General features: G+C 47.8%; 1 protein-coding gene across 3 annotated transcripts in view; it reads left to right on the plus strand.

The window, feature by feature from the left end:
• DSP (desmoplakin) overlaps nt 1-24690 on the plus strand; it is a 372480-nt gene that overhangs the window by 122022 nt on the left and 225768 nt on the right. For all 3 annotated transcript variants that reach the window (XM_069613475.1, XM_069613476.1, XM_069613477.1), the window contains exons 5-8: nt 4076-4204; nt 8929-8979; nt 11795-11956; nt 16830-16934. In XM_069613475.1, coding sequence (XP_069469576.1) covers nt 4076-4204; nt 8929-8979; nt 11795-11956; nt 16830-16934 — 447 coding nt within the window. The remainder of the gene's footprint in view (nt 1-4075; nt 4205-8928; nt 8980-11794; nt 11957-16829; nt 16935-24690) is intronic.

Genomic DNA, 24690 nt, shown 5'->3' on the forward strand with positions numbered 1-24690 from the left:
GAAAGTGGCCATCTGGATTGGGGCTTTAACCGTTATGGTTATTCATGCCCACGGCACACAACCCTGGTTGGGGTTATTTCTGGCCTTCAACTCGTGCAGCTTCGTCTACTGAGGAAAGTGCGGGCCTTGACTTCTAGGCCATGGGTACACTTGCATTTACTGGATTGTGTAGTAATGATAAGCAAAGGAAAACGCCAGTTCCTTCCTTGGAGTTCTGATAATGGATGCAGGTGTGAGTGAGACACGTGGCTGTGAGGCTTTCAGCTTTTCTCGTTCTATTGCCCCCATTTTGTGCACCTCTCCTTCACTTTTGTAACCACCTTCACTTTGTATGCACCTACTTCCCACCCTGCCCACGCATGTGTGGCCTGGTCTTACCTTTCTGTGCACCACTTGAAGGCCCATTTCATATCTGTGCCGCTCTTCTGGCTGTGCCTAGCTGTGCGTGCCACTCTTCTGGCTGTGTGTGCCACACTTCTGGCTGTGCCTAGCTGTGCGTGCCACTCTCTGGCTGTGCTTGCCACTCATCTGGCTGTGCCTAGCTGTGCGTGCCACTCTCTGGCTGTGCGTGCCACTCTTCTGGCTGTGCGTGCCACTCTTCTGGCTGTGCGTGCCGCTCTTCTGGCTGTGCCTAGCTGTGCGTGCCACTCTCTGGCTGTGCGTGCCACTCTCTGGCTGTACCTGCCACTCTTCTGGCTGTGCCTAACTGCGCTTGCCATTCTTCTAGCCGTGCGTGCAGATTGCCTTGTTTTGTCTGCTGATATTTTGTACTTGAATTGCAGACATCTCCCTTTCACGTGCAGCTATTGGTGCTTTTTTTCCCTTTTCTCTGCCTTTTTTCATGATTGTTCTCTTCTCTTTGAGGGTCATACCAATGAATCCACAGCTGCGCAGCCTCTGCTCTCTGGGGGGACGGGGAGGGCGCCGTATGAACACCCTATTCGGGAAAGCGAGTGTGCCATACTAGAACTGGTGCCTTATCAGTGCAGCCGCCCTGCACCGTTTAGGACAGCAGAGCCCTGCCTCCTGCTCTGACGCTACTCTTGGCAGGTCACAGCCACTTGTAATGCGTTACACTCTGCTTCATAGAGCCGAGAGCAACAGTGGGGAGGTGGTTGAGTCTAACGTTAAGGGGTTGGGGTGGGTACCTTCACTGGATGAAAGGTGAGGTACATGAGCAGGGTCGGACTGGGGCATACCATTGTCTCGGGCACCAATGGAAAAAGTGGCCCCCAGATGCAAATGGCAATTTATTCCTTTTGTGACACTGTTTGAGTAATATCCAAGGGGAGGTTTTTGATTAAATGTGATGGAAATTATGCATTTTAATTAATATTTATTCAGTAACACTGGTCAAAACTACTAGCCTCATGGTGAAGTAACTTATCAAACTGTCCCACATGGGTTAAAAAAGTGGCTCACTTTCACCCAAAAAACTGGCCCGCACTAGCATTTTGTTTTTGGGTTAGGGCATGGGCCTGTTGCCCTATAGGCCTGTCCGAGCCTGTATATGAAAAGGTCCAGGTGGGCACATGTAATCCCATTTCAGCGCTTTCCGCAAGGTTACATCTCAGGGACCAGAAAAGTTAATTTAATTTATGTAAGTTCATTAATACACCTATGTGTGGAGGCCATCAGCTGACAACCTCTTACTACTGTGGGTTCCTTAGTTGGGTAAGGTTTGTGTAATGGTTCCGTTTTTAAGGGTTTTCTGAAAGATAGGTGACGGCCTTGGAGACCCAGGACAGGAGGTTAACTTGGCGGTGCCCTTCTTAAGGGATTCCTCTTGTGGACTGAATCCTTTGTGGGCCAGGTGACATCCCGGGCTCCAGGTTGGCAGGCCAGGCTTCCTTTGCATAAACCAGGCATGCTCTGCGCCCTCCCGCTGGAGCCCCATCACAGCTCTCCTTGAAGCCTGGCTGTAATCTGAGGGGTTCTGGAGCTAGAAAAAGCAGTTTGGTTCCATATACACCGCTGACATATGACAATGTAACACAAAATAAGTGCCATAGAATGACTGATATGCCAATTAAAGCTTTTTATTCCATGGATAGAAGTCAAAGTGCCGACACGTGTTTCGACCTGATCAGTCTTTTTCAAGGCACTGAAGAACATGAGTTGACTGTGAACCAAAGAATGCAACAGAAAATGTTTTCCAAATTAATGTAGAAACACAAAATATAACCATTGACATAAGCCAAATAATAAAACGGAATCATTTTTCCAAATAAATGGAGCTAGTCTAGCCATGCCCGTGAGATTACCTGGCTGTGCTGATGGTGCCGATCCCAGGGATCTGGCTTGCTGATCCCAACTCGCTGTTCTCTTTGTGACTGTAGGGAGCTGGCAGGTCACTACAGTGCAATCAGTCCGCCCATTGCTCCTGCCTCGTAGATAACGCTACAGTACCAAGGTTTCTCTGCATCAGTAATGGCCCAAAATGTCGCCCCCGTAACTGCGACGGGAGCGAAAAGGAACACCCCCCCTTACACCACATATATATGTGGGGGGGTTAGGTGATAGTATAGTATTATGGGGCGTTGCGGGTGGGCTCTCCCCGCATGTGTATGTGGTGTAAAGGGGCATTTTCAGCCATCTCAATTATGGGGGTCGCAGTGATCACACAGATCCCTCTGCATCTGTAACCCGTTAGTGTTGTAATTCACTGTTATATTGCATGATGTGGCAGACCATGTCAGGTGTCTGCAACCTGGGTATCTCTGGATGTTTTGGACTGTTGACCCCATGATTCCTCGTCATTGAATACTCTGGCTTGGGCTGATGGGAGTTGTAGTCTAAAACCTCTGGAAAGCCAAATGTTGCTGACGCCTGGTCTAGCAAACCCAGTTGTGCCCACTCCCGTTCTTCAATGAGTGCTACGAGTCCAACGCCATTACAAATGAACATGTCGTACACGCCTTAAGACACAAAGAGATGAAGGCCAAGACTACCAGCTGGATTTTGATTCTGTAGAAAAATCTTCTGAAATGTCAGGGTTGTAAAGGGTGATCTTCTTTTGTGGCGACCACTTAAAAAGTAATTGGAAGCAAGTAGTGGATTTTTCACCTTGCACACCTGTGACGTGAACTATTGTACATGCAACCACTTTGAGAAGTGTGGAAATGTACTCAAAATTTGTGAAATGTCCCTTTCTGCCATGATGAAACTGTTGTCTTGCCAACCCCGCTTATGTTAACAGCAGGTCTATGAGAAAATGACAGTATAGTAAGAGCATTAGCAATTCTGGGGCCCTCCTTTGCTTTCCTAAAGAAGCTCCTCGGGGCTGTAGTATGCAGCATAATGCGCGGCGGGCAAGTGGCTGGGCACAATGTTCCCCCTGGATCAGTTTTCATGAACCTGACTCCAGGGGGCAGCACCTGATTGGAGAGCACGGAAGCCTGGCCACGCCAGCGGTATCTTCTTGTGAGGTCACCGGTAGCAAGGACACTGCATGCTGGTCGAAGGACTTTTCCTTAAAGGAGTGGCAATCTTTCTTTTTTTTTTTTTTACCTTGTTCAACTTTGTACTTAAGGGTTTAGATGACTTTTGGCCTTGCACTATGTTGGAATGTAAGTCAGTCTTGTTATGCATCCCTGGCCAGGAGTGCATGCTGATGGAATGTTGATCTATGCACGATAGACAGCCCAGGAGGTGGTGGGGGGGATGGGTGGGTGGAGGGGTGTGCGTTCGTTCGTTCGTTCGTTCGATGAATGTCAGTTGGGGGCCTGAGCTGGGAGTGAGAGGATCGCCGGTGGGTCTGTCCCTAGAATGTATACCTGTGTCTACCTGATCCTATGATGTACATACTGCAAGTAACTGGAACCTATACAAATGTATATATGTACAATAAAGCTTACTGGCATAACCTATGTGGCTCCACAGCTGGCCTGTGTACTTCAGGTCAGAGCCTACCCCATATCTTAACACTACTAGAATCCAAACGAAATAAAAGAACTTAGTATTTGTGTTACACGTTCCCTTTCTACCCACACAATGCATGTTTATTCCTGTTTTAGTTCTCTGCTGTGCTCCTGATGATAAAGGTGTGTGTTCCTTGTTTTTCTCCCCGCCTCAGCGCCTGATGGAGACTGCCGATTGGGGGTTTGATGCCTCGTCAGTGGAAATACAGATCGCCAACCATCGCAAGTTCCACAACGCCATTGCGGACTATCGGTGGGAGCTGGACAAAATCAAAGTGGACCTGGTAAGATCACCAATACGCCCGAGGTCACACTGGGCTTGGAGAAAGGGAAAGTGGGTGCAATGGTCGGCTGAGTGACGCTGTCACTTCTGCAGCTGCACGTTCATAAAGAGATCATTGTCACTTAAGTCATGCACCCAGGGGTGTTGCTAGGTCTGTAAAAGATCTCGGGCTATGCTAATGTTGGGACTCCGGGCTAGCTAGCCGTTTGGTTGTAGCCCCTGAGCTTCTACCCGGGGCTATAACCAACCGACCCAGAAATATAGCCCCCTCTAGCGCCGGATGCATCCTCTGTGCGGAAGACGAACATCAGCAAGGTATACTGGCCACTCTAGGTATACTCTAGGAACATCAGCAAGGTATACTGGCCACTCTAGGTATACTCTAGGAACATCAGCAAGGTATACTGGCCACTCTAGGTATACTCTAGGAACATCAGCAAGGTATACTGGCCACTCTAGGTATACTCTAGGAACATCAGCAAGGTATACTGGCCACTCTAGGTATACTCTAGGAACATCAGCAAGGTATACTGGCCACTCTAGGTATACTCTAGGAACATCAGCAAGGTATACTGGCCACTCTAGGTATACTCTAGGAACATCAGCAAGGTATACTGGCCACTCATATACGGTAGGAGTGGCTGATGAACGAAGTAGTACGAAGATAACTGCAGGGGTGGGTTGGGATTGTCAGCGCAGTTCGTTTCAGTGGGTGCAACAGCAGATCCAGGGGCTGGAAAGCAGGAAGCATGGTTACAGGGTCTGTAACGAGGCTAGGGTCATGGGTAGGGCTGAGGGTGCATGGTTTCAAAGGGCTTCAGAAAGGGATTCGCTTGTTTGAAGGGGTAGGAACGGTTGGCACCATAGGTACAGGTGCTAAATGTTCTACTGTCGGAGGGAGTTTGGCGTCCATACTAGAGGTGGAAGATGCCTGAGGTGCGAGAGAGTGAAGGGTCTTCAAAGGGTGTGGGTGGATTGGTGGTACAGGATGTAGCGGGGCAGGGAGTTAGGATTAGGGAAGGAGCTGAATGGTAGGATGATGTGGTGTCTGAAAGCAGGCACATGCATGGGGTTGGGGCTGGGTTGGGTTGGCTGCAGGGACTATCAGGCAAAGGTCTCAAGAGGGGCTATGTGGACGGAGGACGTGCATGATTTTTAAGTACTTGAGGTCTAGTGGGAATGGAAGGTACAGTGAGCAAAAAGCAGATGGCTGCGAACTCTCAAAGTGGTTACAAACCACTGAACAGGTTATCATGCCGTGTTCTTTCGAGAGAGGGGCGCCTGCTACCTTTTTTGTGTAAAGGAAACTAGGATTAACACTGAACACTCCAGAAACATTACATAGTATGTTGCTTCACTGGTGCATTCCTGGCTGAAGATTTCAAATAATAAAGATGGGATGGAGACGCCCCCACACAACTATGCCGTTGGTAGTTGGCTTTGAGTTGTGCCGCTATGGCACTGTAGGTTGGCGCTTCTGTTTAAACCAATGAATCTTCATGTCCCGGGCGTCCTCTACCGCCCCAACCAATTGCTTGAGATGAAGGGAGGGTGCGCTCCCTTGGGTGCTGGGAGCAGCTGCTCAGCATAGAGGATCGGGTATGCAGTGGCCGGGTATGCTTCCAGGTAACTCGGATGGAGTTTAAGGGGGCTGGGGTACCTTTTTGACTGCAGTCCATGCAGAGTGAGGCGCACGAAGTTCTCTGTATCTGTTATTTCCTCTATCAACGACTTCCCTACTCTATGTACACGTCATAATGCACTTTGCAGAAATACTTCCCCCGAACTGGCGCAATACAAAGCCTCTAAAATAATACTGATAAATAAAATATGGGCTCCCAGCCGCGAAAGTCCATGAAACCTCTCTGTCAACACACTCCCTGTATGTTCATTTCTTTGTCTTTTTAAAAAAAAAGAAAATGAAGTGGGTGAAGACGCCTTTCACTCGTTGTGCGATTGCTTTTGCCTGGGTAACTTTAAAGCGAGTCCATGTTCAGGGGACTGATGGGGTATGCGCCAAAGGATGCCATTTACCCCCCAAAACAACGAAATTACCAAAGAGGGTTATGCAGAAAATAAAGACGAAATGAGAGGTAGAAACACCCGAGCTCCAACACCAGAGACTGAGCGATCTCTCTGGTCAAGCTACCTGGTAATGTCTCCCTCTGACCCTCATTCCAGAAAAAAACATTCACTTCTTCAAAGACAAGAGGGTCGCCATCTGAAATAATCACGGAGCCTTCCCCAGGAACCCAAGTCGCCCTCTCACAGGGTGGCACCTAATGGTCCTTGGTGCTCAGTTTAGCTCTTCACTCCTACCCATGGCTCAAAGCCGGGGAGCGCTACTCCTGGCAAAACAGTACCTGCCTAACCTTCCCCATGCCACCCCTAACTCAAAGCACGTTTCAACACTGCATGTACGCCCTCTTTAGAAGATGCAACCCTTGGACCCCACCCAACCCAATTCACCTGAAGGCTGTGAAGAAACACTGCTGGCTCCCTCACCACACACCGACAGACCTGCATCTTGTTTACACCAGATCACACCCACTGTCAGCAGGTGCAAGAGCGCCATTCATGATCGGCGCTTCCTGATTGACACAGGGTAAGGGGGGGGGTGTGCATGTGCGCGTTCGTGTTCCTCTGTGCCATTCAGCAGAGAGACCTGTTATGCAAACACTTGCTTGCACTGATTGTGCAATGAAGCCAGATGGTGAATTGCACAGTTGTGTCCCCATACACTAATGTGCAGGTGTTGCACAGCTGCTTGTCATGTGTCCCAGGCATCGCTTGTGGGGTGGTGGGGGGGGGGATTTGGGCTTTGCACGGTCACTGATTGGTGATGGATGTCGTTCCTTTTGTAAATCTCTGCACCTCCAAATCCGATCATTACTGTTCTCCTACGTGGGAACCACATTCTGTGTGGGGGTGGAGGAGGAGGGGGTTGGGAAGTTGTGGTGGTGAGGGGGGGGGGGTACTTTAAGGAAAATAACTGTTTTTAGGGTAAAATCTTACTGCTTGACCAGGTGTATCATTTAATCCCCATGTCACTTGCTCCCAAAAACGTGTATTGTGGCTGTCGCTCTTAATGAAGCTGAAACCACCTCTCCCCAACTTTGTCAACATTCCTCGTGTTATGATCTCCCACCTCCACTATGACCACGCCCCCCAGCTGGCACGAGAGCTGACTTTTGCATTTCCTGCAGGCAGGGCCGGTGGACACATATAAGGCTAGTCCCGTTGAAGGTGTAGGAACCTTTAGTGCAGCCCCACCTCCTGCCCGCTCCCCACAGTGCCGGCACTTTGCGCATGATTGCCCCTCTAATCCACACTGGGAGCTGGCTTCCAGCGGAAGCCTTTGCAACCTTTAAAGCAATACACATAGACCCCACTACACTGCAAACCTCAACGGTCTAGTGGCTAAATTCATTTATTGACTGCAGGGGCAAAGCTACTCAAGGTGTGTTGCCGCAAACTTCCCAGAGAGAGGAACTGCGAACAAGATGCAGAAACAGCCTTTCCTCGTCCTTGCCTGGGGTGACCTTTTGGCAGTGATGAAAATGCGTCAAAGCACAATTTTTAGACCTCCTCTGGGCACCTAAAGCCCAAGTGCCAGCACCCTGTTTCACTTCCAACCCCAGGTGTATGGCACACGTTTCTGTGCAACCGATGCTTCACTGTCATTGTTTGTTAATGGGTCTTGTATCGCCACTTGCATGGCCTCTTGGCTCTCTGGCGGATCTATAACGGAAGGGGGGGCCCCAGGGTTATTTTGACGCTGCACAGGCCAGCGAGGTGGCCTGCGTGTAGAGTACCACTCCCGGGGGTATTTAAGGGTCAGGGAAGGTTTGGGAAGCAGGCGACGGTTGGGGACTTTAGATTGACCCGCCCACCCCCTTTTTTGGGTTGTTCCAGGGACCTGGTTTTAATTTTCTTGGGGTGTGGGGGGTGGCCTCTTTTTTAATTTGGTTTCTTCTGGGTTATTCTTTCTTTAAATATTACTGGGGTTTTTGAGTTTCTGTTCAAGGTTGGTATGGTTTCGGTAGTTTTGTGTGACCGGTTGGGGCTCTAGTTTTGAAGTTGTGATGTATAATATCTGTTGTTAATGTGGCAGGTCAGACTGGCTGCAGGTCATAGGAAATAGGAGGTTGGTGTAGAGGGGAGGTTTTTAGGGGTCTGGGAAGTAGTTTGGTTGCCGGGGGCATGGCCCCTTTTAGATGTGGGGTGAGGGAAGCACAATGGGGGGAATGGCGCGGGAACGGATAGGGGTGGTGCTGTTTGCACAAACAGGTTACCCCGGGGGAACAGGTATTTAACCTGAAGGGGCATGGCCCGGGGAGAAAACGGGACGCCTTGAGAATTGGTAAGGAGATGGTAGGGACCAAGGGATCGTTAGGGAGGAATTGGATTTATTTATTTATTTAATTGTTGGGGAAATGAAAGTGTTAATTATTAATTGGTTTGTTTAAAAGTGTTTGTTAGCCTGTAAGGCCAGGGAGCCAGGTAAGCGGTTATTTGTAAGCTTTGACCTGTCACATTAAAGCAACCTTTTCCACTCTAAACGAGTGTGGGTTTTTGTGCAGTAAGGCAAAAAGAGGGTTTGTGTGGAATTACTACAGTGTAAAATAGACAGTAAAAAGGCTGGGTAACGTAAATGATCCTCTGCAAGGCCTTGGCGTTTGTTGTTATTGTGTGCTCGCTGATGGCTTTGTTCTGTCTTTGCAGCGTGAGAAGGGAGCCATTTACCAACTGGAAGAGGAGTACGACACCTTGCTGGTAAGTGCAGCCGCAATGCTCAGTGTCGCATTGAAAGGCTACGCCTCTCGCCATCTTATAAGCCGCAGCCACGACTTGATGACACCTTGGACTCTGCATGATGTCTTAATACTGTTATACAAAATCTTGACAATTCTTTGATCTGATACCATCTAGGTTTAAATTGTGGTTATCTTCACTGGTAGAAGTTCTTTGTGCAGGGTACTCTCAGAAAGTATTGCTATGTCCCGTCTTGCCCATGCCCTCTCCAGGGATCCCTGAGCCAAGAAACGCCTCATCTCTCCAACTCGCTCCCCCCACACGCCCCGAAATGCAGCATAGTTGCTACTGGTAAGGACACTGTAGTGCTGGCTACTTTTGCCTCGCCTCTTTCCTTTTTTCGTTGTAGTGTGGCCTTTGACAGTTTGGCAAGTCCTTTATAGGGCAACCTCTACGTTAACCGATGTTTTGCCTTAGTTTGCAATCCTTCTTTCCCGTTTCCTAAAATACTGTTGTGCCATCCACCTAACGCTTCTACCAAGGGAAAAAAAACGCTCCAGCCTGAAGCTTAACTGGGCTGACTTTGGGGGGATTCCAGTAAACACTAAACCATCTCAAACCTCTCTTCTTGCATACATGTTTTATTCAGTTTTCTTTTTAGTCCAAACGTTGTTTTTTTAAAGTATTGATGGAGATCCCTGAATAAACGTAATTAATCTTGACCTCTTTTCAGGGATTTAAGTGGGCCAGAGCTGAGCCCTGGCAAGCTCCGAAATTTTGTTCAGAGGCGGGGCCCTGCCAGGGCTCACTAATCTCAGACCAAGCCTTGACCTCTACAGGACAAGGACTTTTTGTTCTAAAGCCTGAAGCTCTCGCACATGAGCGAGCGCATCAGGCTTCAGAAATAAATGCCTTTAATACATAATGGTGGCCCCACACCTGCAAGGCATCCCTTCATGCAACAGATGCCCCTAGGCCGGCACCACCATTTATTTATTTATTTGTTTGTTTATTTATTTAATAAACACGTGTGGTTCCTGCTCATTTGCAAGAGTTTCAGGCTTTAGTAAAAATGCCTCTGCTTTCAGCAGCCTCACCTTTTCAGCCTTAATGGTGACGCTGCCCCTCTGCAGCCTTGCGTGGGGCAGCACAACCATTAAGGCTGAAAAGGCACTGTAACCTGCCAGGCAAGCTTTTAGCAAATAAATGCAGAGATCAGCACCCTCTCCCCCAGGAAGGGAGGGGCGGGGGCAACATGTGGGAGGGTGCAGATCTCTACATAAGGCTGCCTGTCAGGGGTGCCTGTAGGCCCATTGAGCTGAGGCTCATCAAGGGGGCATGGCCTAACAAAAGGCAGGCAACACCTCGTGCTATGGCACACCCGCTTTATGAGCCCCAGCTCATTTTCCAGTGCCACTTAAGGTCCTGCCACTTCATTACCCCCCAGGCTCAGTGTCAGTGTGGCTCAAGGTGTGCTCGGGGGGGGGGGGGGGGGTATGGCTGCACAGGGGTGCCCCCATGGTGCAGCAATAAAGGACACCTTGCCTCCAGCTCATTGTCATGTAAATTGTGCCTGATTCTTTAATAAGAGCTGTTTACATGACACTGAGCTGGAGGCAAGGAGCAATTAAACACACTTTGCAAGAACAGCATGGGGATAAGTTCTCTTGTTCAGCTGATACTTGTTCTAACATCAGCCAACCAAGCCTGCTGTGGTAGGCGGGGTGGGGAGCGCACAAATCTCACACAGGGCGCTGGCAGACCTGGAGCTGGGGGGGCGGTGGGTGTGGGTGTGTGTGTGTGTGTTTTTCAGTGTTTCAAAAAAAGTGAAAGGTGTGTCTATTCGATCAGTCTGGCGTATCAGCCTTTGTGTGGGAGGAGCAGGGCTTTTAAGTGGGCCGAGGCCAGCTGGGGCCGGGCTCCGGCAGTCTCTAGAAAGGGCTCCCGAGCCGTGGCCCTGCCGGGCCCACCCCCAGCTAGCAGGCAGCCTGTGTATAGGCTGCACGATTACACGAGCTGCCTGAAGGTGTCAGCACTTCAGTTTAGAAAAAAGAAAAGGCATCGCCTTTTTCTAAACCGAAGTACTGACAGTTGCAAGCAGCAGTTGTAACCGGGCAGTGTGGGCTGCTTGATGTCTGTGTATTCAAAACAGGAGGAGGGCCGGACTGCCCAGCTCTCGTTTTGTTTCCGAGTAACTAGTCATCACCCAACTCGGAAACAAAAGGAGCGACTGGGCCCTCCAGCCCTCCTCCTGTTTCGAGCACACAAACGCCAGCAGCAGGCAGCATTTTCATTCAAGGAGTCCATGGTAAAAGCAGGCTCCTTGAATGAAAGGGCTGTGTGCGAGTTGGGGCACACTGGTGTCACACCTTTTGGTGTGCTCAGCCCATTCTTTTGTTTAAAAGGAGGGGCTGGGCGCATCAAAGATAATGCCAGTGTGACCCAGCTCCACCTTTTTTACCAGCCACCCCTGCCCTCCGCCCTTAATCGAGGAGGGGGCCTCAGTGGGTGAGTGCTTAGGCCACACCCCCTAACTAGACCCCACCATCCCCCCTCTATTTCCAATCCCACTTAAAGCACTGGGGAGGAGGAGTACACGAACTTCTTACCCAGCCCTCTCGTCACATTCATTAAAAAGACCAGTAACCATAACTCGCTCAACACAGTCCTGGCATTTAAAGGACTATGGGGGAGGAGAAAGGCTTGGTACTTCGAGTATTGGAGGTTTCATCTAAGTTATAAGGGCTGGTGCACACCCAAATAAGGTGATGCTATATATAGGCGACGATTGTACTTCCGCCACTAACATGCAGCATGTTTGCTTCCACTGTGCTAGAAATCGTCCTTTGAAAAAATGGATCAACTGCGCCAACTCCAGGGCATCATCCAGGCCACCTCCCGCGAGATCATGTGGATTAACGACCGCGAGGAAGAGGAGCTCCTCTACGACTGGAGCGACAAGAACACGGACATCACTAAAAAGCAGGAGTCCTTCTCGGTAAGTGAGCGGACAGCGCCATCTGGAGGCAGCTGTAACACACCACATTTCTCAATCCATAGCAGGTTTAATCAAATATCTATGAACTGATGTTTTGGCACTTTGTAACACGTGGTGTTTGTGGAATTTTTTTTTTACTTTAGCCGATTTCTTCATTTTCACCGTTTTATAAGCGTGTTGCAGACGTAGGTTGCTTCTGTTTTCTGAATTGCCTTCAACCTCTGAAGCAGGAAGTGACATCGGAGGTAGACCGGACACGCAGTCTATAGGTCATTAGAGTATTAACGGTACAAGGTAAATACGTGTACTTTACTGGTTAATGCCTCTTCTACTGGTTGCGGCCACTGTTACGATTTGTACTGCTGGTACTGCTATTCTTGGCCCTGGTGGGGTATGCTAGATAAGTAAACTTGGTTGCATTTTCTTTTTACTTTCCACCTTTTTGCTGTTCGTGGGCAGGATACCTGGCTCAAGAACAGTGTGAACAGGTTCAGTACCTGGTCGGGGGCGGGTGGGGGGATGGGTCACTCTGCCTTTCACTCCAGTAACCCCTCTACCCCCCTGTTCAGGAGTTATTCTAAAATACCAACGGGATTTTAGAAGAGACTCTCTACTTTGCAAAACAGATAGTACAGGCCTGTACCACACCTGGTTTGGTAGGTGACTGAGCAGGCAGGCTTATTTTAGGAGGGAGAGAGGGCTGTAGGAAGGTGCAAAGAACTTATCGCATACATATGGTTCAAAGAAACGCTTATACACTGGAAGTGATATAAACATACTGGTTTATTATATACACCGGCAAGAGAATTCTTTGGAAATGTAAATACTATCACAATTAGCCAGCACAATAGAAAACCATGGCAATCGTTCAGGTGAGTAAACCACAGTCTAAAAGACTTATAGAATGGCAGTATGCAATTCAAGGCAAGTAACTACAACTTTGTAGTAAACTTTGTATAATATTCTATTTCAGGAATAAATTGAATGGATAATTCAGTAAGTCAATTACTTTTGTAGAAAACTTTTTCCGAGTAGCAGTATGCCGTTCATAGGTAAGTAACAACGACTTTTGTAATAACTTTGCAATACTTGGTTTCAGATCAGTATGAAAGAAACCATAAACTCAAGGTAAGTTATTGTTACAATACTTTTTCAGAGCCTAGGTGTTGAGTCCTTCCCTATCTTGTTCTGATTGTCTTTCAGGATCCGATTGGAGGTCAAAAAGGTCAGGCACAAGCTGAGTTCCTGTAGAATTCTTCTGTAGCAAGTAAGTAACCGGGTTTGTGGGTAAAAAGGTTCAGGGAAGCTGACAGGCTCTCCATGAATGCGCACAAGCGTTGGGCCTGGGTGAAACACAGGAGCCGCAGAACAATTCTAGGTAAGTATTACCTTGAGTATCACAGTACATTAGCAGTGAAGAAGATGATGCAGGCGGACACCCTCATGATGCAGCAGCTGGAGGGACCCGGTCACCAAATTCTTGGTTTTCTCACAAAAGAAGGGATTTTGCAGCGGCAGTCAAGTAGAAAGGCTCACAGCAAATGAATCTTCTTGGCTTCTCATGGCTCTGTGGTTTTGATGCCCTTTTCAGGATAGCAGATGAAGAATGATTACTGCCCAGTTGGTTTGCCTCGCTTTCTCGATCGAGCACTCTGGTGAGGGGACTTCAAGTAGTGGAATCTTGCCTCTGGAGGTCCAGAAGGCGTCCATCAAAGTTTGAGGATTCGATCTCCGTAAGACGATGTGCTGCACAATGGTCGCAGGTCCCAGGGTATTGGCATTTTGCAGCCCAGCAAGTTGCAGTACGTCTCAAGGCTGATTGCTCCCACCAGCCCAAACAAAGGAGGAGTCCCCATTTGGAGCTCCTCTGTCACATGCAAGAGTCAACACTGCAGCAGTCACTCACCAGGTATCTCTGGTCACTGGAAGAAGCTGCAGACATCTTCTCTTTCTTTTTCAGATTTAGTTCCAGTGGATGACTGTGTACCCGGAATCCAGCCTCTTATGCAGTAACCCAGCCAATCGGCATTCATGCCATGTTCAAACATTGGGGGGGGTGGCTCTCCTTTCAGGACAACCAGCCTCCCGGTTGGAACTGGTTTCAGACAGGCATGCTAGAAGACCAAGACCAGCGGAGTTTTGGGATCCTCCCCTGCTTCCCGTCCTTACGTACACACTGTAGCCTTGGCAGGTTTCACAAATGATTCCCGCCCCACCCAGAACGGCAGAAGAAGAACCTAGAAAGAACACACCAAAAAGAAATGGACCAAAAAGAACAGAGCCACCATTTTGGGTCAGTGGTGACCCTTCTGTACATTACTGCAAATGTGAGCACAGCCTGCTAGTAGAAATTGCACAAATGTAGGTAGAACACGTCCACTGCCACCAGCCATTTAGGTATGCTTGTCACTGTAACAGAAATGTTACAAATGCATTGAGAAAGGGGATCCAGTGTAACCCCTCAGCACTCCACATACGGTGGTGTGTGCTGATCTCACAAAAGAAAAGGCTAGAGGGATAGAAAGTATCCCCACCCAGTCTTGGTAACATGTGTTCTTAGAAGGGAAATAAAATAAAAAGGGGAGCCCAAGGGGTTCCCCAGCAACACTGCACACAAAAAGATGTTTGTTGCAAAAGTAAATTACAGATGCCCATAAAGTTGGAGGAAAGCATGACTCCAAATATAAAGTATGGAGAGACCCCAAAATGTCTGAAGAGTAAAAGGATGGGGGATTGTGGGAAATGGATCCCACTCACACAGGAACATAAACAAAAAATTCACAAGTCCAGCAAAAAGTGCTGGGAGTCTCACAGGTGAAAGATAATTGGCATAAAAATGAAACATCTACCTAACACCCCCTCAGTGACAAAGGTTAATGCCACAGTGTGAGTAACAATGATGGTAATAAGTAACATCAGTTACCAAGGTCTCAAAACGGGATTCCAAGTTCTAGCAGCAATATGTGAAATCTCCAAAATAATAATTACGATGGATATGCGGGCTGTGCTTCTTTTCCTTCTTAGGTGTCACTTCCTATTTAATGGATTGAAGACAGTTCCCAAAATGAAGGCCAAAAAAAGCAAGAAGTACACAAATATTAAAAATCTGATTGGGGACATTTTAAAGCTGGAAAATCAACAATGTTTAAGCATTGAGTGAGGATATATTTTAACTGGGCACAGAGGTTTTGTCTCCATGAATCTAGATCCTGGCATTATTTCCCAAATATGTTTTTTTAAATGCATATGTATGCAGTGACTAACATCTCAAGGCTTTAAGCAATATGCCCCGAGTGGCAGGGGCATTACCGAGTCAGGTAATGCCCCGAGGCCCATAGATATAGGCCTGAGCGAAGCAAGATCTGCGTGACCGGGGTACTAAAAGCAGTTTTTTCTGTCCCGAAATGCTGCAGCGTTTCGGGACAGAAAAAAAAAACCACCTAGAAAATGGCCGCCGGGAATGGGAAAACGGAGTCAGTTTTCCCTTTCCATGGCGGCCATTGGGAGCGGATGCGCTGGGAACAGAGGTGTTCCCAGCGCGTTCGTACCTGAAAGACGACGGAGAAGAACGTAAGTGGAGTTGGGAGGGTGGGGGAGAGGGAGAAAAAAATAAATATCAGTTACTGATTCCCCAGCGGGGGATGAAGTCTGCCTCCGGCCGTGTGGAGGCTCAGAGCGGGGATGTCCCCGCGCCGAGCCTCTACACGGCTGGAGGCTGCCACGCCGCCCGCCATGGACAAAGGAGGTAGAAGGTAAGTGGGGTGGGGAGGTGGGAGGAAAGGGAGACAAAAAACACATACCTGAGTCTCCGGCAGGGGGCGAAGGCAGCTTCTCAGCCGTGTGGAGGCTCGGAGCGGGGATAGCCCCCCTTTGAGCCTTCTCATGGGCTGAGGTGCTGCCATGCCCCCCGCCGGGAACAATGGCTGTGGAATCCCGGTCGAGGGATTCCTAGCCGGGTAATGCCCCAGCGAGGGCCAATCAGAATGCTTGTTTCATTCTGATTGAGCCCTCGCCGGGGACTAATAACAAATACGCTCTTATTTGATAAGTCCTCGTTGCTGCAATGTCTTTTTTTCAGCACTGTGAATGTTTCATGTAACTATTGGGCAACGCAATGCTTCTTTTATCAACCTTAAAAAGATGAAATGCTGGGACTTGCTGGAGAAAGTGGCATTGTTTACCCCTTCCCTCTCAGCAAACTTTAAAGTGCAGGGATAACCCTTGATGGTTGTAGGTCCAGTCCAGTGTTTTCTTCTCTGCATTCACCCAGCTGTCGATGGTTACAGAATCATCCTTCCTTTATATGGAATGTTTCTGATGAAAAAATGGAACACCTGGTGTGATGTTTTGACATCTTTTCATTTTCTAGGGCAGTAATGCAGCACAGAGTAGTAAAAGCAATGACTCTTGGGATTTGTTCCAGACATCATGGCAATGTAGTGCATCTCTTCTATTGTACATAGATAACGTGTGGCCTGTATGAATTATAAAAATGCACAGACTGCTTGTCACATCCAATTCCTTAGGTGGTAAGAACATAACAAACCAAACTTTCTTTATGTGCCCAGGTGATATGATTGGTTATTTTATAACGTGCTTAATACCCAGTGGTTTCTAAGCGTGGACCTGGGGATCGAACCTGTGTTGCTCTGTGTCGTCTTGTTTCCAAGGTGAGCACGTTGCCCCTGAGCTATCCCCCCGAGATGCTCTTGGGTTTGATTGCAGTTTGCCCTTATGGCTCCTTGGCCTGCGCTTTATGAACATAGAGGCGACATGGATGTGTTACTGTGTGCAGTAAGTGACCTAACTGGGTCTATGTAGTACGTGAATGGGTACACAGCTGACCTTTTTACCTTTTGTATTTTGTTACCAGAAACTTATGAGCCAGCTGGAGGTGAAAGAAAAAGAACTGAACAAGCTGAAGCAAGAAAGCGACCAGCTGGTTGCCAACCACCACCCGGCATCAGACAAAATTGAGGTAAGACTTCCCACGGGGGCGGGGGATGACCTCATACCTTCCCTGTACCCCCACGGCTATTTGTGGTTAACCCAAAAAAGAGAAGAAAACAATGTGGCGAGGCTCGTATTTTTCTGTGTCTATTTGTTTTCGAAAAGAACACTCTAACCAAAAGGTATCTTGGGGTGCAAATGCAGAATAGTTTGTCACCAAATCGACAAAAAGAGTCAATTTCTCCTTGTTGACGCTCTCGTCAGGGGAATGAATGTTCGCCAAGGGGATGGATACGGTTGTGGGGAAAGAAACTGAACACGGGGGCAAGGGCCACCCAGGAAACAAGAAAACGAGTGCGGATGGCTGTAAAAGGTGGAACAAGGAAGGCATAGTAAAAGAAGTGACGGAGTATGCAGGATATACTCCCATTAAAAACAAAAAGCCCATTTTGGCAATAAAAAAAATCTCAAGACAAGCAACCCCAATTTATATCAAGAACCGAGTCTTAAGTGGGGGGAGGGGGAAGTCTGGTTTGTATGCTGAAACATGACAAATCTGACATATTGTATATTATCGGCAGTAGACTGTTGGACAGTTTGCAGTTTGGCAGCAACCCTTTTGAAAGTAGGTCTTTGGAGAGGTGGTAGATTGGGGAGTTTGGGCCGGGGTGTGCAAGCATAATTTCATTCTTTTTTCTAGGCATATGGCTCGATGTCCCTGCAAAGCTATAACCAACCAGAAGGCGCATTATAAATTAAACATTTCTGAACTGGAAACCAGTGCAGTGTCTGTATAGCTGAGGGAGGTGGGGGGGTGGTCTGTCTCATTGGGCGACTGGCCTCTGCATTCTGGCATCCCTCCAGCCTGTTCATAGATACTTTGGGAAGGCCCGGATGGAGTAACATTACGATAGTCCATATGGACAGATATAAAGCAGTTGGTGATGATGTAATCAGTTCATGCAAATAATCTGAGAATCTTCATCCATTTTACACAGGTCAAAAAATCCTGTTTGAGATTTCAAACTGAACTCCGAATCCGTCCTCACGCCACGGTTTTTCAAAGCAATAAAGGGTTGTGACCAGCTTCCAGCAGAGGTTGGCCAAAAAGCGGGGACAGTCTAACTGTAAAATGGTGACCGTCGCCCAGTTGGAAGGGAGTTGTGATGCTCCCAGTGTCGGGGTGCTCCTGCCTCAGTGGGTTCCAGTGATCTGGAAAGTGCCCCGCCAACCCAAAACGGCCTCAGGAGGTGTGGATCACTGTCTGTGCCGCCAGATGCTGTGGCGCATTACTTCCAGGCCACAGTACGGAGTGCTAAGGAGGAGCTTAGTGAAGGACACAGTATGGGCTGTTGGGTGTTCCAACCAAATGGTGCGTAGTGAAGCAAACAAGGTCAGCCCTAATATTGCAGGTCAGGAGGGATGCGGCCGCAGCGCAGAGGGATCCCTGGCGCAGCCTGTGTGTTCCAGTTGCTGTAGGCGGCCACGGCGAGTGATCGCGGCATTCAGTGGGCCCCAGGGAGAGGGGACAGGGAGGCCTGGACCTGTCATACCGCGACGATCTGGGGAGAGCCCCTTGTGCCCCAATAGAAAAATGCAGCCAGCCGCTGCAGTGTAGTGGACAGCGCCGGACTCTGTATGTGCGCCGTCCATCACCGCCGTGGAGGCGCGGATTCCCTGTCCTCCGCACTGCAGCCTCCGATCGAGACCGGAGGAAGGTCGATGTGCTGTCGGGGCTGCCGGAGGCTCGTTTCTCTCGCTGGAACAGCAAAATATGAACTATTGAAGGCTAGTTTTGCCTGAATCGGCCTCTAATACGGGAGCTCTAACGAGGCGCTGCCATCTTGGTCATTGCGCAACAGCTCCCCCCATAAAGAGACAATGTTAACGTGGTTACATGGAATATTAGTACCGATGAAAGGGCTTCTATTTTTTAATAAGTTATAATATAATATTGAACTGCGTAACTCCGAGCTAAGGACTAGGAACCTGATATTGATTTCACTTATTTTGTGTACAAGGACCATCTTTCACATAATTAACTATGGAATGTATCTAAATCAATCTTAAGACTACATTCTGCATAAGCACCCACCAACTTCAATGATTTAATTGGAATCCGGAAACTAGAGCCGGTATTTCCAGTGGTATGCAGTGCAGCACCTTAGCCTATGAGCACACTGCTACAATGAGTGCACTGGAGAGGTTATATACCTGCACCCCAGGGACGTCATTTGTGGTTTACCAGGGGAAGCAGTTGCGCCCCCGATTCCCCCTCTGCTACCCCTAGACCCTGTCCTCACTACTCCTGGGCCACTGGACAAAGTGGTAGTCTCAAGGGCAGATATCTGTGTTATGACTGAAAAAGGTGGTTGTAAATGCAGCTAAATGTGCCACAGCTTTTTTCACTTGGAATCTAGATCTTGTTAGCTGGAGAAATAAAAGGAACGCAGGAAAAACCATGAAGCAGCCACCACTAACAGGTTGGAAGTCCATTAGTGAAGAATGCCTGAATGGTTGGGTTTAGAGGCCGGGCTGTCTGTGCAGCTCATACCCAGTGCTGTAGCAACAGGAAGGGTATGGGTGCTAGGTTTAGCTAGCTGAGAATGGGCAAGATAAACCTGCAGTACTCAGTGACAGCACAGCATGAACACAAATCTCTTCAGTGTTTCTCGTCTGCTTTGCACATCCAGTGAGCCACTGGGCCTGTGATGAGAGGGGTGTGTCCTATTGGCTTCTGCCACCAATCCTGCCTGGTCACTGTGTGACACTTGACCCAGATCTGCCAGACCTGCATCCCAGGCACACTGTAGCTAGATGCAAGGTGAGCTAATTAATTTACATGAAGTTGCCCCCCACGCGCCGACTTTGAAGTAAACCATCTGTTGCTTCCTCAAGCAAAATCAATGTATATTTGTAAGGCTAGCTCAGGGACAACACACTTGCTTTGGGAACAAGAGGATGTTTGGTCACATCCCTTTTGCACGATACCACAAGCATCCCCAGACATGTTTCAGCCTCATTGGACGTCATCAGTGATGAGTAGCCTCACTCCCTATACCCAGCAGGCTTTTCTAGCTGTGATGTCGTGGAGCTGCTGGTGCTGCGGTTTACATTTTAAAATAAAAAAAACCTGCAATTACTGTGACGTGCAACACATCCCCTCTCCCATCTAACAAAAATAATAGTGGGTTACTTACCAAATAAGCAAAACAGAAAGGTGATGGCTGGAAGGTTCATTCATAACCACTGGCACAGCTCTGGTCAACCCTCCAGACAATCGTTTTTCTGGTTGGACTTGTGTTGGTCCGTTGAGGTTTTCAGTCTGTGGCTGGACACTTTGTGGTACAAAATGGCGTAACGTTGGGATTTAGGCCTCTTCTAGATGCTCTGTTGATTTACGGAGTGATGTACAATAGTCCATGTTGTTGGACGTCTGTTTACATTCAAAGTAATTTGGTAACATGGGCCTATACACACTGATTTTAACGCTACATATGGTGATACATTTCACACAAGAATGGATCTCATATTACAGTGATATAGTAACCATATATTTCTTAGTGTACTGAGGAACAATGCTATGGGATGCCACTTCCTGTTTTGACAAGGGCTGAAAGCTTGTGCACCATCACTTCCCATGATGTCACTTGGGGGCGTGGTCAAATGGCATCACTTCCTGTGATGTCATCAGAGGTCAAGGGTTGTGTGATGTCACTTTCGCTACACCTGGCATTTTGGTGAAATAACGCCTCTGCTGCACCTAATAAATTCAAGTACTCTGTAAAAGGACCTGTTAGTAGGGTCAACACTCGGGATCCAGGTACCAACGATGCTTCATACAGGTGAATGCTGCAGTGATTTGCTGTTCACATGTACACACAATTGAGGACATGATAGCACAGTTCTCAGTGCCATTCCTTATGCATTCATAATGAGGTAGGCAACGAATATTCCATCATCACTTAAGGAATAGTAAAAAAAAATGAATGGTAGCTGCTGTACGCATCCCTCATAAGGACATCTTGGTTTCACTGGGCCAACACCCTGCAAAATACATCAGTATGTGTGGGGATGCCAACTGTTTTAATAGGAGTGCATTTAACACACCTCTGACTCATGTTTGGATTTGTCTAGCTTTTCGAGATAATGCCACATATATTGACCGGGCAGCCACATGCACTTCTTTGTGTGTACTGTGTGAACTGTGAAGGCATCATGAAGAAAAGACACAGACAATAGACTTAAAGTTCATACAAAAGATTATTTATTAACTTAAATGTCAGGATGGTTGAAGGGCTAACTTGTCCTATGCTGCGGTGGGATTTCCCTACCTGAACGAAACTAAGGAAAGTCCGAGTCAAAGTTCAACTAAACGTCTGTGTCCAAAATCTATCCTAAAGCTAAAGAATGTGCAGGGATGTCAATAATGAAAGTAATGGTGATCAACATAAAGTTCTGAGCTTTGTCCAGCTCTTAGCTTCTTCTCCAGCTCCACCTGCCCCAAGGTCCAAGCAATAAAGTTCAAATGTTAATGTTCAATAGCAAAGGGGTCTTGAGACCTTGTTTTCAAGACAATGCAATGGTTGAGAAACAGAATGTTTCATCACTACACACTGTCCACCAATACAAAATGGAAAGCACAGTGCCCCACCACACAAACTACAACTAAACAACAGTGCCAAGGATGTTCACCCCACGGAAACCAAAGAACCAGGCAGGACAGAAGGATACGAACATCTGAATACACTGGCTCACCAAGACGGATCCACTAGGACAACACATCAACACGACCCCGACCCTGAACCATCCAAAGCCTTAACTGACCAGGGTCACACTAGATCACCTGAGAATAGATATCACCCACCCAGTCCCACACCTGAAGATTAGGTTCAGACGCACCCACCAATCCAAACCATACTAAATAGGATACAGTTGGATCAGCGCAACACTACCAAAGCGAATTGGCCCTCGAGAAACCAGCAACATCCCAACTCGCAGGTATACAACTCTAACGGAACCATAAGTACCTGAATCAGGATACAGACCCCACTAATCCAACCCTCAACCTTCTGCATACTTAAACCCACACAAAACCACACCACTATCTCTCCCCCAGCAATCCGCACGTACTTTACCACACCGCATCAACAACACATAAACTTCACCCACAGCACTCAAGGCCTTTGCCCGATCCGATACTAGCACCAAAGCCCAGCACTCGGTGTATACCGAGCTGAAGCTGCCAACAGCACACTACTTCTCCCACTCTCCTTCTCCCCTCTTCCCGACTAACCCTACCCACCCTTCCTGTTTACAGATTCGCCAGAGCGCCTGGGGACCATTTGGTGACGGTGCACTAAACAAGTACCGCTAACATAACAATTCCTTTAGTCTCAGGGTGCCCTTCCCCAAGACTTTAGTTCACTCAATGTCTTTGGACTCACACAGTTCCGGGCTCACTGGTCTAGGCGCAGTTGTCAGACCGCAGGCTCCACCCATCACAGATCACACAGTCAGTATCCACAGGATCCTCGGCCCACACAGGTTTTCCAGGCTTATTCCTTTGCACAAAGTTGTATTCTTGTAATCTCTCTTGGTTGGCCTCTTGCCGTATGTGCAATGTTCCCACTCCTTTGGCTTCTCCTGATTAGCTTCTTATCTCTGCCCAAAGTGTCACACTCCCCTTGCCTGTCTTTTGGTCTTGCCAAACTGAAATTGTCCATAAAATTCACTTTGTGGTGGTCTTGCTCATCTACCCCCTTGCTGTAACACTTTTTTTCACATGCGCGCTCATTCCTATGCGCTATCTTCCTATGGGCACTGTTTCTTTGACTGACCTCTGCTTTGCACATAAAACGTCTTATTCAATTCCATATTCAATAAGTGAAAGTGTAAAGCTGCATTCAATGCAACACCCAACAAATATTCACTTTCCTTATTTTCAAGATTTAATTCAGTTTGATGTTCGTTGTGCATTTGTTATACTTGAGTTCGTCTGTCTTCACTTTGATGTTTAAATATGCATCTGCCATGTTTTCCAGTTCGATATTCAATAGATATGCATTGCTTCAAGTTTTTAGTTAATTTGATATTCAATATACACTTGGTATGTTTTAAGTCAAAGTTGGTATTTCGTTCGGTATTCAATAAATGTTCATTATGGTTAGTTTCAGCTGTCTGTATAGTTCGGTAACTGGAATGCATTCATTTCACACTCGCAGCCCGTTTAGGAACGCCCGGTCATTGAGCATCCCTCCCCGACCCACACTGGTACTTGACGCGTTCCTGAACTACTCCCTCTGCTACTTCTCATCATTGTAGGTCAGTGGGCCAGCTCCTACAAGCCCCGCTCGCACGCTGATGCTCTGGTGCCTCGATGGAGAAGTGGACGGCGTTCTCCTTCCTGCACACTTCAGCAACACAGAGGCTCAATCTTTGGGCTGCTGGCCGGTGTCCTGGCTCCTCCACAGGTCCCACCAGAGCTGCCTCCTCCGGGGAAGGGGTGCCCACAGGTCTCCCTGCTTCTCTCCTTCTCCCTCTGAATACCTGTCCCTGGCTCTCAATTTATGCGCCTGCAACCCCCCTTCATTAGGTTTGCTTGACTTTGATTAAGGGGACATGCCTGATTCTCACTATACTTTATAGGCATCTCCCTTGTCCCAGTACCAGAGTGGTAAAATGTAGGTGTAGTGTTCATTACTCTTAGTCTCCTCTTCCTCGTCCCAGTCCTTCAGCTGTCAAATGTAGGGAATTGAAGGAAGAGGTTTTGCAATAACCCGTAAAAGTCAGGGAGGGTTAGGTTGGCCAACAATATGGAAAGGGGGATACCATGTCTCGCCTGCGGGCACCCCACTCTGAAACTCTGAGGACCCTCCATGCAGGTGATTCTCCTTCACTAGTCCTCCCCCAGGGACATGATCCAAGAGCGAGGGCCTTTCCCTGGCCACCTGAATAGAGGATCCACGGGTGGGGGGGGGGTTAGGTGCAAGGACACTCTCAGGTTTCCCACAGTACCTACTAATGTTTGTAACGTATGATAACAGTTCATTCATTTTGAAACTCAATTGGCTCTTAATTGGGAGAACCTTGGGGAGTTTGGCGTCTGTCAAAACGTCTTTCTACACTAATAAAACCCCAGCCCTCCCGGAAAATCGTCCCCATGTTGATGTGTATCTGTAAAAAATTAAATAAATCCTTACATTTTCTGATGTTTCTTCCCTCGTTTCATTTTTTTACATTTTTTATCGTGGTGTGGATTCCAGACTACTCGGCCATGCTGCTTGCTCGGTCGCTTTACATGCTCAAGAATTGTCCTATAGAAGACTTCAGTTTGTTGTGCTTAGGTCTTCAGTTCCACAATTTACAGAAAACCCGAATGTTATTTTTTGTTACAATCGGCATTAATCGTTAACCATTTTTAGTTTTGGCTATTAAGTGTGGCTTGCAACACCTATAAGCCAAAAGTATTGCATTAGAGTACAGATTGGGAGAAAGGGCATATGAGGAGGCACACCCAGCTTGTAGGTGTTTGGTTATTTGCACACCCATTGACTGCTCATGGCCATGCGAATCACTATGGCCAGTTCCTGCCCCTCCCCGCCCAAAACACCTCCTCGTGGAAACTCGTTGAACTTGCTTTAAACAAGCCTTATCATCAAACTTTGCATCAAAGTGCTAGTGTGCTTTCAAAGCAGTCTTCTGAGAGTTAATTACTTAATTGGAGTTGTAAACCTGCTACTGCTGTAATAAGAATGTCTCAACCACGTCTGCCTTCAGCGATT

This window comes from Ambystoma mexicanum, chromosome 5p (genome assembly GCF_040938575.1).
Source record: "Ambystoma mexicanum isolate Mex_15411 chromosome 5p, UKY_AmexF1_1, whole genome shotgun sequence".
NCBI lineage: Eukaryota > Metazoa > Chordata > Amphibia > Caudata > Ambystomatidae > Ambystoma > Ambystoma mexicanum.